At 47.7% G+C, this 13529-nt stretch overlaps 1 protein-coding gene and 1 pseudogene across 1 annotated transcript; both read left to right on the top strand.

The window, feature by feature from the left end:
* Positions 1–3109: 3109 nt before the first annotated feature.
* Positions 3110–5133, top strand: LOC149324487 (uncharacterized). Its single transcript, XM_089565488.1, has one exon. It carries the CDS (start codon positions 3125–3127, stop codon positions 4523–4525), a length of 1401 nt encoding a protein of 466 aa, XP_089421614.1. The 5' UTR covers positions 3110–3124; the 3' UTR covers positions 4526–5133.
* A 3979-nt stretch (positions 5134–9112) lies between these two features.
* LOC149324488 (uncharacterized) lies at positions 9113–13489 on the top strand (annotated as a pseudogene).
* The last annotated feature ends 40 nt before the right edge of the window (positions 13490–13529 follow it).

Below are 13529 nucleotides of genomic sequence, written 5' to 3' on the forward strand. Positions count from 1 at the left end.
AAGCGTCAAGCTTGTCTTCTTGAGCTTTAGTCATAGGGCCTGGGTTTACCTCCACGTCACCGCCAAGAACCAAAAGGCGCCAAATGTACGACGCAGCAGCACGAACATGCTTCACATAATCCACTACATCAGGTGGCCACGACACCGCAAAAAGGCAATCATTATTGTCACGATACACTTAGTTTCAAGATAACTAACCTGTAGAAGCGTCATATGTAAGTACGGATTCGTAGCAGCAGTGTCGTGGCCAACAGCGTCAACAGGAATGACGCCCTTTTCAAGTAGCCGGACAGGTGACGTGGCCCCATGTTGCTCGATGAATTGTGAACTGGTTTCCAGACTTAGCGGTGCAGGGTAATGCGGCCAATCCGTGGGGAGGCAACTGTCAGACGGCTCTGTAAAGTAGGCTGCAGCGCCGCTCTCCCAGACGTCCATTTTCGGCCCATCCAGGCAACAGGGTCGGCTCGGTAGCTGGCCCAGGGTAAGCAGCAGCAGCACCTGTACAAGCGTCATTTGTAAGTACGGATCCGTAGCAGCAGTGTCGTGGCTGCTTAAATATATATTTAAATATATATTTAAATATATATCTGCATGTCGTAATAAGGCTTGACTCCGGTAGCGACAACTAAATGACAATTGATGTACTGTTTTAATCAGTTTCCAATTCCACCGCTCCACGTGTGACGTCGGGCCTTGTCGACCAATCCGGAGTTTCGCGACACAACAACGCCGGACGCACAGAAGTTGACGCCACCTTTTCCGCTTAACGGGGACCCTTGACGCTGTACCTTTGGAAGTAAACAAAATCAATGCAAGCATCCGACCGCGCATGTTATCACGCGTCGAAGGGAGCCACGAGTTAACACGGCGAAGACGCTAGGCAAAAAAAAAAAAAAAGAAGGAAAAGGCGAGGTTCCTTTTAGGAGATTTGCATCGAGATACAAAAAACACCTATGCACAAGCGATGCATCAATAAACGACAACGTGGCTGAGTTTAATAGTCTCCATGCACGCTGTATGGTGACGCCGGGATAAAAGTTACTGGCACTAACTGGATGGAGAGAAAGAGGAGAAAAAAAAAATGGAAAAACTGCGTATGCGGCTTTCTAGGATGCGCCGTTGTGGCTGAAGATATGAGCGTCGTGTTGCTGCGAATCAATGCGGAAAGTATCGATTAGGTCAGAAGAAAAGCGCAAACATTAGTTTTATAGTATTATGAATAGGGGAAGAAAACGGTGCGCAATGCACAGTACGAGAATGCGTTGCAGTTCAACACGAGACGTGCTCGACTGCGCCGATAGCCTGGTGCTCTTGCGCAGTGGCCAGCGAAGCTGATCGGTTTGAGCCACCACGGGTTCGAATACCAGTCGCCGATATTTATTTCACTTGTTTTGGTTTATTCGTTTCGCGTGGCACAATCACACCGCAAGACCTTTCTCGGGGTTTACCCATCGGAATAGTGTTTTCACATCTAAAAAGGGTGTGTACCGTCGAGCACGAGGTAATCTGCACCAGCTACAAGTTACTCTACAGCGTTGATCAGAAGAATGCAGTATGGTGGCACTCTAATGATCCCCTGCTGAATCGAAGCCTGGACCGTGCAGGCCTCCAGCTGGAAAAGTCAGTAAACGGGTGCTACCCAGAAATCTATTCTGTCCGCGATTTTTAAATTCAATTCGATTGTCGTCATTTTACTACATTTTAATGTAGTCGAATTTAGTAAACGTTCCCTGTATTCCCCAGCTCTCGCTTTCAAGACAAAAAGGTTAAGACGGGCACTTGCGGTTCTTGTGGGCTGTGAATGCGAAAGCATCTGTAGACCTAAAGACCTTTACACTAATGGCTTTAAGCATAAAGGAATTTGAACTAAAACCATGTTTTGGTTTCTGAGGAAAGGGAATGACGCAGTAATTTCCTCACTTATCTCGGTGGACAACCCAAGCGCGCCGTAAGAGGAGGAATGAAGGAGGGAGTGAAAAAAAGAAAGAAGAAAGAATTAAAGAAAGAAGGAAAGGAAAGAGAAAAGGAAAGAAAGAAGGAAAGAGAAAAGGAAAGAATGAAGGAGGAATGAAAGAAAGAGGTGCAGTAGTGGAGGTCTGCGGCATAATTTCAACCACCTGTGCTGACATCACACAGCTCACGGGCGCCTATTGCGCTTCGCCTTCATCGAAACGCGGCCGCCGCGGTCGGGTTCGACCCCGAGTACTCCGGCTTGGTAGACGAGCGCTTTAACCTCTCAGCCACCGTGGAGGGTCAAAAGCATTTGACCTAACGGCCTTTACCGCAACTGCCTTTTAGCAAAAGGCCTTGACCATAGGCCCTTAGAGGGAAGGTCTTCACCCTGAGTGCAGTTTACCTAAAGGCCTTTGCCACGAACACCATGAGCCGTAATTGCCTTAGCGTTACCATTGTCATCAATGACCCGCACCCCCTCAAACAAGAATAGCCACTACCAAACGCTGAAGCGTTTATTTCTCCCAACTTTCAGCATCACGTAAATAACCTTAGAGGCTTCACCACACACCGGCATTTTCGATGTTAGGAGGACAACAATGCTTTTCCACTAAAAAAAAGAAAGGATATGCAGAGATCTAACAGCCTGCCAGGCTTACTCTGTTGTCCGCGCAGTTTACACCCACAAGCGCCTCCTTCCACTGCGGTGCCTTAGGTAAGAGTATTTTTCTCCTGGAAGCATTTCCCATTCCTATTTGCGCGCCATTTTCTGATTTTCGCAGTGCGTACCAGATGTCCCTAGCCATTCCGTGGTCGTTTTTAAGACAGGCTGACGAAACGGATTTTACTTTCGTAGCTGTTGCGACCCCCGAGTCGCCCGAGTGAGATAAAAACGGCCTATCGAAGAACGTCGCCTTTCTTATCAGGTGAACGGGGTAGGTATAATTTCTTCGATTTATGGACAATAAATGCAGACGCGTTGGAATTCCGCCCATCCGTTGGCTACCGCGAACGAAGATTCGCGCTCGGGTGTTTCCTGTTTCTGCGCCCCTGCTCTGCTTTGATAAGGACGGCGGAAAATGTGATAACAGCCGCGCACGCAGACTGCAGCATCAGTCGACTGTGGGCGAGATCGCTGCATGTGAGGGCATTTGACTGCCTTCCTCCAGCCATGGCGCCCGCAAGCGCGCAGACAGTGTTCGGTTTCGGCACCGGCCTCGACTGGCGGCCGACGTGTTTCGTGAACTCGTTCCCGTCAAATAGAGTGTGTAGTGTCTGCGGTCTCGTTCCTTCATCGGCGGCCATGTTACCCTGTCTTCACCTCCTCTGCCAGACCTGCTACGACGGCGTCGGTGTCAAGCGCAGCCACTGCCCACTGGGCAAAGAGCCCTTCCAGGAGGAAGACGTGGTGTGGTCGACCTTCGGCAGGGACACTATCCTCGGCCGCAAGGTACGCTGCTGGAATGCCGAGCATGGTTGCAACGCCGAGGACGTCGCCTCCACCATGTTGGAGCACTTCGCCAATGACTGCCAGTTCCACGTCGTGAGCTGCCCCAGATGCAGCTCGAGAGTCCTACACCGAGACATTACGAAGCATCGGGAGTGCGACTGTGAAACGCCGCGCGTACGCGAGCAAGCACCAGAGGATAACTTTTCCAACGCCGTTATGGATGTCAAAGGAACGCTGGAAAAAATATTGGAACAAAATGCCGCCCTGAGCACGAAGATGGATTCATTTGAGGACCGTCTACGCCCCGAGAACAATGAAAATGTGGCGGCCCAGTGCACCAGCATAGCCGACGCAGTGACAGCCCTGGAAAACAGGATTTCGGAGCTGGGGACACGAGCGGAGGCAGTAGCTGAACACCGCCGCGAAGTCACTGCAGAGGTCAGAAACGCGCTGGCTGACATCCAGCGGACCATGAAAGAGAACAGCGAGAGGTGTGAGCGGAACGTGCAGAGTTTGGAGGACAGGGTCGTAAAAGTGTTTTGTGAAGACCGCACGCTGGCAGATGCTAGATCTTCACTTTCGGGGGAGTCAGCAGCTAAAAAGCAGGCGCCGTTGGTAGAGGACGAGGGAAAAGCCCTGGAACTGCTGGCCCTAGCGTCTGTCAAGATCAGCAGCGACGTCCTCAGCAAGTCCGTCCCGTACGAATGGACCATAGATGACTGGAATGGATTCCTCATGAAATCGTCTGAGCATTCGGAATACTTCACAGGCAACGATGGCCAGCCTAGCTACCACTATGGATACCTGGTAGTTCCGAGGCTATGCTTTCAGAGGGGGCATGTTTGGCTTCGTGTATACATAACCGAAGGATTGTTCGACAAGTTCATTAAGTGCCCCTTGGATAAGAAGGTTAAGCTAGATTTCATCAACCCTTGCGACTGCACAAGACAACTCACATTAAGAAGATCACTTTATCCACTCCCAAAACGTCCCCTTCCTGAGTTAAGCAAAAAGGATGTGTTGGTAGGGGACACTCGCGATTGTATAACGATCAACAAATTGAATGAACGTGGCTTGATCGAAAATAACAAACTCCACCTTCGGCTCGAATTTGAATCATAAGTGGCTTTTCCTTTTATTTTGACGTGAACTGAGAGTGTAACTAGATTTTTTTTTTTGGTGCACCGCTGCCTCGCATTTACCTTAACGCATTTTTTCTGGATGGAGTCCAGTTTGGCTCATTTTCTGTACGAATGAAGCATGGGCGTCCAGGTTTTGTAATTTGTGTAACATACTGACCACTTGCTTCGACGTTCTTCCTGGTTGTTTGTTTTTCCATGAATTCTTAACAACGAAATATTAAATGGTTCATTTTGGCTGCAGTTTATTTGGTTTGGTGTGTCCTGCACATTTCTGCGAAAGAGCCGAGCCGACGCTGTCCATGCATTTTGATGAAGTCGGACCTTTACTGCTCGGCTGGAATCGGGATATTTTTTGTGCAAAGGATATGCGTGAAGTTTGTTTCCCGTTCCTCGCGGTGGACTGAATCCCACATTTCTAGCTGACAAGGTTCCAGCGCTAACGGGAATCTGCATAAAGGGTGCGCTTAAAGGTGTCCCAAATGCGATTTATTGAGAGCATCTGACACTGACACGGCATCTGTCGTTGAGGTTCAGGATGCGTATACTACGTGGGAATTGACTGACACGTTCCCTCATTCATCTCGTGCGATTCCGCGTTAGTATTGTTTGCAGAACGAAAAAGTGTCATTTGAATGATCATTGTACACACTTTACGGGGACATAGAATTACTGCATGCGCTTCCAACGCTGGTAGCGTTTAACATTATTCCGGCACCTGGCTTTCTAGCATAGAAGCTATGAGGGAAAGTCTATTGTTGCATGCAGGGGTTGTTGCTTGGCGCAATTACCCAAGTGGATGCATACTCAATCCTTTTGCTTTCGGCAGTCAAACTGGCTTTGCTGCGAACAACGTTCTATCGCAGTAAATGAGCTGGGTTATTAATAGTGGACCGTATTGACCAAAGCTTATCTGAACTAAATCTCTACGAAAACTTCTCAGTGTGCATTGTGATTGTTAATGAGAAAAGGCCGCAACACTGACGAGAGAGAGAATAGAGACGACGGACGCATTGGCTACTGTCAACTGTTTACTCGAAGCATTGAGACACGCCTACAGATAGCCACGAGGTCAAAAGCGGCTGCAAGATCCACGAACTACCTGAATAGCGGGACGGACCGCCAATTTCAGACACAAAAACAATGTCTCTATTATCATTACGCCCCACCTGCGGCTTGCAAAACTTTTCTTCCTTGTATCTCGCCCAATGTGGATGCGAAATGTCGAAATGTGGAGATGGCGCGCAAACAAGGTGAATCCTGAAGTTACGGCGTGTCTGTAGGAGGTGTCTCACGTCTGACCCTCAAGAAAGTGGCTAACAGTAAAAACGTTGCACATTTTTTCTGCACCAAGCAAACTATGCGTGGATATTTCGTAGAAGTGGCGAAACGGCGAGTGGTGGCAAGACAAAGCGCGATATCGCTCTAGAAAAGAGTGGTTCTCGCTATCGGCCTTGCTTATGCCATATCCTATACAGGACATACCGGGGGTGCTTTAATGAAATTGGGGTAGACTTAAGCCACGCCTTTAAAGGTCAGACGCTGTAGTAAGCGGCTCTACTTCTAGTAAGTGACTTCTAGTAAGTCTGCTGGCAAATGTTCTAATAGTAAGTACTTCCAGTAAGTCCAGTAAGGGACTCCACTTGAGCTCATTAGCTCATTACCCGATCACGTGGCCTACTGATGTTTCAAGATCACGTCACAGACCAATGTCCGGTGAGGCAGGCATGCAGTTGTTGGTTTACAATCGCCCGTCACCGACGTGCACTTTGCTATTAGTTAATCACTACTCCCTTAATTACGACCTCTCGAATTGAATATGCTCATTAGTATTAGTCGTAAGCAGCCTCGTTGTGTGAAAGACAAGATGGCATATATCCCAAGCAGCTGAGGCAATCGGGCCAATATTGCAAATGAATGGCTTTAGTGTGGTCCTTTGTAGGGCCGCCCTATGCCAATACGTCTCCAATGTTTAGGCGATTGCCCGTGGAGCTCGGGTATGTAACAGCCCGTTTTCACCAAGCTGTACGAACGTGCCTGCATGGTTTTTTTAATTTAGCGGAGTGTACTTAAAGTACATATTTGCATGTCGTTGTAATGTTTCACTCCTGTAGCGACAACTAAAGACAATTTGTGTAATGTTCTAATCACTTTTCAATTCCGCCGCTCCTCGTGTGACGTCGGGCCTATTCGACCAATCTGGAGTTTCGCGACTCAACAACGCCGGACGCACAGAAGATGGCGCCACCTTTCCCGCTTAACGGGGACCCTTAACGTGGTACCTTTGGAAGTGAACAAAATGAATGAATGCATTTGACCGCGCATATTATCACGCGTCGAAGCGAGCCACGAGTTTACACGGCGAATATGCTAGGCAAAAGAAAGAAGGCAAATGCGAGGCTGTTGTTAGGAGCCATTTGCATCAAGATAGAAAAGGCACCTATACATAAGCGATGCATCAATAAACGACACCGTGGCTGAGTTTAATATTCTCCATGCACGCTGTAAGGTGACGCCGGGATAAAAGTTAGTGGCGCCAACTGGATAGACAGAAAGAGGAGAAAATAAATTGAAAAAGTGTGTATGCGGCTTTCTAGGGTGCGCCGTTGTGGCTGAAGGTATGAGCGTCCTGTTGCTGCGAATTAATGCACAAACTATCGATTGGGTCAGAAGAAAAGCGCGAACATTAGTTTTATAGTAGTATAAATTGGGGAAGAAAACGATGCGCAATGCACAGCACGAGAATACGTTGCAGTTCAACACGAGGTGTCCTCGGCTACACCGATAGCCTGGTGCTCTTGCGCAGTGGCCAGCGAAGTTGATCGGTTTGCGCCACCACGGGTTCGAATCCCAGTCGCCGGTATTTATTTCACTTGTTTTGCTTTATTCGTTTCACTTGCCACAATCACACCGCAAGATCTTCTTCGGGGTTTATCCATCGGAGTAGTGTTTTCACACTTAAAAAAGGGTGTGTACCGTCGAGCACGAGGTAATCTGCACAAGGCACAAGTTACTCTACAGCGTTGGTCAGAAGAATTCAGTGTGGTGGCACTGTAATGACCCCCTGCTGAATCGAAGCCTGGACCGTGCAGGCCTCCACCTGGAAAAGTCACTAAACGGATGCTGCACACACGTGCATTCAAATCGCAATTTTTAAACTCGATTGGAGTGTCGTCCACAGGCCTGACTACAATTTTAATCTAGTCGCATTTAGCAAACGTTCCCTGTATTTCCCAGCTCTCGCTTTCAAGACAGAAAGGTTAAGACGGGCACTTGAGGTTCTTATGTGCTGTCAATGCGAATGCATCTGTAGACCTAAAGACCTTTACACTAATGGCTTTAAGCATAAAGGAATTTGAACTAAAAGCATTTTTCGGTTTCTGAGGAAAGGGAATGACGCAGTAATTGTCTCACTTATCTCGGTGGACAACCGAACCGCGCCGTAAGAGGAGGGATAAAGGAGGGAGTGAAATAAAGAAAGAAAGAGAGAGAGAAAGAAAATAGGAAGGCAGGAAGGAAGGAAAGAAAGAAAGAAAGAAAGATGGAAAGAAAGAAAGAGAGAAGGAAAGAAAGAAAGAAAGAAAGAAAGAAAGAAAGAAAGAAAGAAAGAAAGAAAGAAAGAAAGAAAGAAAGAAAGAAGGAAAAAAAGGAAGAAAGAGGTGCGGTAGTGGAGGTCTGCGGTATAATTTCGACTGACATCGCACAGCTCACGGGCGCGTATTGCGTTTCGCCTTCATCGAAACGCGGCCGCCGCGGTCGGGTTCGAAACCGGGTACTCCGGCTGGGTAGATGAGCGCTTTAACCTCTCAGCCACCGCGGTGGGTGAAAAGCATTTGACCTTACGGCCTTTACCGCAACGGCCTTTTACCAAAGGGCCTTGAACATAGGCCTTTAGAGGGAAGGTCTTCACCCTAAAGGCAGTTGACCTAACGGCCTTTGTCACGAACACCATGAGCCTAAATTGCCTTAGCATTGCCATTGTCATTAATGACCCCCACCCCCTCAAACAAGAATATCCATTACCAAACACTGAATCGCTTATTTCTCCCCACTTTCAGCACCACGTAACTAACCTCAGAGGCTTCACCACACACCGGCATTTTCCAGGTTAGGAGGACGACAATGCTTTCCCACTAAAAAAAGAAAAGATATGCAGAAATCTAACAGCCTGCCAGGCTCACTCTGTTATCCGCGCAGTTTACACCCAGAAGCGCCTCCTTCCACTGCGGTGCCTTAGGTAACAGTATTTTTCTCCTGAATGCATGTTGCATTCCTATTTTGGCGCCATTTTGTGATTATCGGAGTGCTTACCAGATGTCGCTAGCCATTCCGTGGCCGTTCTTAAGACAGGCCGACGATGCTAACTTTACTCTCGTAGCTCACGTGGGCCCCGAGTCGCCCCAGTGACGTAAAAACGACTATCGAAGAACGTCGCCTTTCTTATCAGGTAAACGGGGTAGGTATAATTTCTTCGATTTATTGACAAACTGCAGACGCGTTGGGATTCCGCCTATCCGTTGGCTGCCGCGAGCAAAGATTCGCAGTCGAGTGTTTCCTGTTTCAGCGCCCCTGCTCTGCTTTGATAAGGACGGCGGAAGATGTGATAACAGTCGCGCATACAGACGGCAGCGTCAGTCGATTGTGGGGAGACCGCTGCATGTGAGGACACTTGACTGTCTGCCTCCAGCCATGGCGCCCGCAAGCGCGCAGACAGTGTTCGGTTTCGGCACCGGCCTCGACTGGCGGCCGACGTGTTTCGTGAACCCGTTCCCGTCAAATAGAGTGTGCAGTGTCTGCGATCTCGTTCCTTCATCGGCGGCCTTGTTACCCTGTCTTCACCTCATCTGCCAGTCTTGTTACGACGGCGTCGGTGAAAAACACGACCACTGCCCACTGGACAAAGAGCCCTTCCAGGAGGAAGACGTGGCGTGGTCAACCTTCGGCAGGGACACTATCCTCGGCCGCAAGGTACGCTGCTGGAATGCCGAGCACGGTTGCGACGCCGAGGACGTCGCCTCCGCCATGTTGGGGCACTTCGCCAACGCCTGCCAGTTCCACGTCGTGAGGTGTCCTAGGTGCAGCGAGAGAGTTCTGCACCGAGACATTACGAAGCATCTGGAGTGTGACTGTGAACCGCCGCGCGTACGCGAGCAAGCACCAGAGGATAACTTTTCCAACGCCGTTATGGAAGTCAAAGGAACGCTGGAAAAATATTGGAAGAAAATGCTGCCCTGCGCATGAAGATGGATTCACTTGAGGACCGTCTACGCCCCGAGACCAATGGGAACGCGGCAGCCCAGTGCACCAGTATAGCCGACGCAGTGACAGCCGCCCTGGAAAACAGGATTTCGGATCTGGAGACACAAGCGGAGGAAGGATTAGCTGAACACCGACGCGAAGTCACTGCAGAGGTCAGGAACGCGCTGGCTGAGATCCAGCGGACCATGAAAGAGAACAGCGAGAGTTGGGAGCGGAACGTGCAGAGTTTGGAGGACAGGGTCGTAAAAGCGTTTTGTGAAGACCGCACACTGCCAGATACCAGATCTTCACTTTCGGAGGTGTCAGCAGCTAAAAAGCAGGCGCCGTTGGTAGAGGACGAGGGAAAAGCCCTGGAACTGCTGGCCGTAGCGTCTCTCAAGATCAGCAGCGACGTCCTTAGCAAATCCGTCCCGTACGAATGGACCATTGATGACTGGAATGTGTTCTGCACGAAATCGTCTACGCATTTGGAATACTTGACAGGCAACGATGGCCAGCCTAGCTACCACTATGGATACCTGGTGGTTCCGAGGCTATGCTTTAGTAGTGGGCTTGTTTGGCTTCGTGTATACATAATCGAAGGCTTGTTCGACAAGTTCATTAAGTGGCCCATGGACAAGAAGTTTAAGCTGGTTTTCATCAACCCTTGCGACTGCAGAAAACAACTAACATTAAGAAGCTCAATTTATCGAATCGATAAACGTCCCCTTCCTGAGTTCAGTAAAGAAGTTTTGTTTGTAAGGACCACTCGTAGTCAAGTAAAGGTCGACGAATTGACCGAACGTGGCTTGATCGAAAACAACAAACTCCACCTCCGGCTCGAATTTGAATCATAAGTCGCTTTTCCTTTTATTTTGACGTTAACTGAGAGTGTAACGTGTTCTTTTTAGTGCACGGCTGCCTCGCATTTACCGTAACGCGTTTTTTCTTGATGGAGTCCAGCAGTTTGATTCATTTGCTGTACGATCGACGGAAGCATGGGAGTCCAGGTTTTGCAATTTGTGTAACATACTGACCACTTGCTTTGGTGTTTTTCCTGGTTTGTTTGTTTTGCCATGTATTCTTAAAAAATGAAACATTATGGTTCATTTTGGTTGCAGAGTGTTTGTTCGGTGTGTCTTGCACATATATGCGAAGCAGCCATCGCTGTCTATGTATTTTGATGAAGTCGGACCTATACTGAGCGGCTGGAATCGTGACACTTTTTGTGCGAAGGACATTGAAAGTTTCTTGGCCATTCCCCGCCGTGGGCTGAATCGCAATATTTGTAACGGACAAGATTACGGCGCTCCCAGGGAACCTCCTTAAACGGTGCTGGTTAAAGGTGCCCCTAGTGCGAATTATTTAAAGCATTTCACATGGCATGCGTTGTTGAGGTTCAGGGTGCGTATACTGGGTGGGAATAGACTGATGCATTCCCTGATTCATCTTCTCCCCTTTTATGTAACTATTATTTGTAGCCGGCAAATGTCGCCTAAATCAACAATGTAGGTATTTACGAGGACGTAGAATTACTGCATGCGCTACCAGAGTTCGTAGCGTTTCATATGATTGCGCCGCCTAGCACGCTAGCATACAAGCTAGGAGGGAAAGCATGTATTATTGTTTGCAGGGGTTATTGCTTGGCTCGGTTACCGAAGTGGATGCATACCCAACCCGGTTGCTTTCGGCAGACAAACTGCCTTTGCTGCCAGCAATGCTCTATTGCAGTGAATGAGCTTGGTTATCTTTAGTGGACCGTATTGGCCAAGCTTATCTGAAATAACTCTCTGCGGAAACTCTTCAGTGTTGTAGTGTGGTGGTTAATCAGAAAAAGGCGCAGCTCAGAGGAGAGCGAGAATCGAGACGACGGACGCATTGGCCACTTGCGACTGCGTACTGGGAGTATCGAAACACGCATACTCGTAGCCACAACGTCTAGAGCGGCTGTAAGGCTCAACGGACTAGTGGGATAGGGAAGCAGACCACGCATTTTAGGTGCGATTAAAATTTTCTCTTGATCATCACGCACCGGCAGCCCGCTGTAGAACTTCACTTCTTTTTCTTTCGCCCTCTGTGGGAGCGAAAAGAGCAAAAGTGGTGCTCGGCTGTAAAGGGCCCAGGATGTGCGAAACCACCACCAAGCCTCAAGTTGTGCCATATCCGTGTCTCGCAACCTCAACTCTAGGAAGTGGCGAACAGACGCAATGTGCCTTTGGTTTACACAGCACCATACAAGACATACGTAAACCTTTCCCTCGTAGGAGCGGCGAAAATGCGAGCGGTGGCAAGACAGAGCGCGAAATCGCTCTAGAAAAGAGTGGTTCTTGTTATCGGCCTTGCTTATGCCATATCCTATACAGGGCATACCGGGGGTGCTTTAATGAAATTGGAATAGACTTAAGCCACGCCTTTAAGGGTCAGACGCTGTAGTTAGCGGCTCTACTTCTAGTAAGCGACTTCTAGTCTATGGAATCATAGACTTCTATGGAACTTCTATGGAATCATACCTCTCCCATAGAACACAGTATGTAGACTTTAAAAGCTCCTTGTCCTCAGTACAGAATATCTGCACAGGAGTTCCCCAGGGAAGCATATTGGGTCCGCTTTTATTTTTAATTTATATAAATGATATTGTGCATTGTGAACCTGATAGTACATTTGTATCTTACGCCGATGATACTTCAGTGTTCATTTCTGGGAAATCAGAAGATGATATTGAAGAAAAAGCAGGTAGAACAATTAATGCATTAAATACATGGGCACAAGCAAATTTTTTGAAGATTAATCCTAAAAAGACTAAAATAGTGTTGTACTTGCCGAAAGGGAAGGTATTGTTTAGGCCACTCAATGTATGTTTAAACCATGATCCTGTGGAGATAGTGGATTCTGTCAAAATCCTTGGTGTCGTGTTTTCAAAACACTTGACTTGGAATGATCATGTGGATTATATCAGATCCAAAATATCTTCAACTGTCGGAGTTTTGTCGCGCCTGCGCACCATTCTTCCTGTCAAAATTAGGCTGTTGCTGTATAACTCCTTAATTCTATCTCTCTTACAATACTGCATTATCGTTTGGGGTACCACTGGTATCACGAACATGACCAAGTTACATCTTCTCCAAAAAAGAGCTGTGAGATGCATTGCTGGTGTTCCGTATTGTTTCCCTACGAGTGACCTCTTTTTAAAATATGAAATCCTGCCAGTCTTAGCTTTACACGAACACAGACTTTTAATGAGTTTCAAAAGTGCTTCGCGGAGCAATGAAAATTATGTTGGTAATTTGGCAGAACTTGCAAAAAACACCCATATTCCACAAACCAGAAATAAAGAAATGTGGCTAGTTCCTACACCTAGAGCATATTACTCACAACAATCTATCTCGTGTACGCTGCCAGTGCTATTAAATAACTTAAACAAAGAAATGTTTGACCCTTTCCAGCATTCAAACATCGTTATTAAGAAATTTTTTCTGAACAAGTTTGTGTCATGACGCTGCATGTATTTTTATGTTGGTACTTTTTGCTTTTTTTTCAAGGTGTGTTATTTTCTTTTGTGCTATAATGTATAGCGCAGAATTTATTGCCGCTTGTCTGTTGCAATGCCAGCGTGAAAAAAGGGGGCAGGACCTCTGTCAAGCTTTCGAGCTTTTAGTCCTGTCTCCTTCTCTAATATAGAGAAAATAAAAGGCTGATTGATTGATTGATAGTAAGTCTTCTAGCAAATGCTCTAGTAGTAAGTACTTCTA

The sequence above is a fragment of the Amblyomma mixtum genome, unplaced genomic scaffold (genome assembly GCF_055824585.1).
Source record: "Amblyomma mixtum isolate Tamu unplaced genomic scaffold, ASM5582458v1 scaffold_29, whole genome shotgun sequence".
NCBI lineage: Eukaryota > Metazoa > Arthropoda > Arachnida > Ixodida > Ixodidae > Amblyomma > Amblyomma mixtum.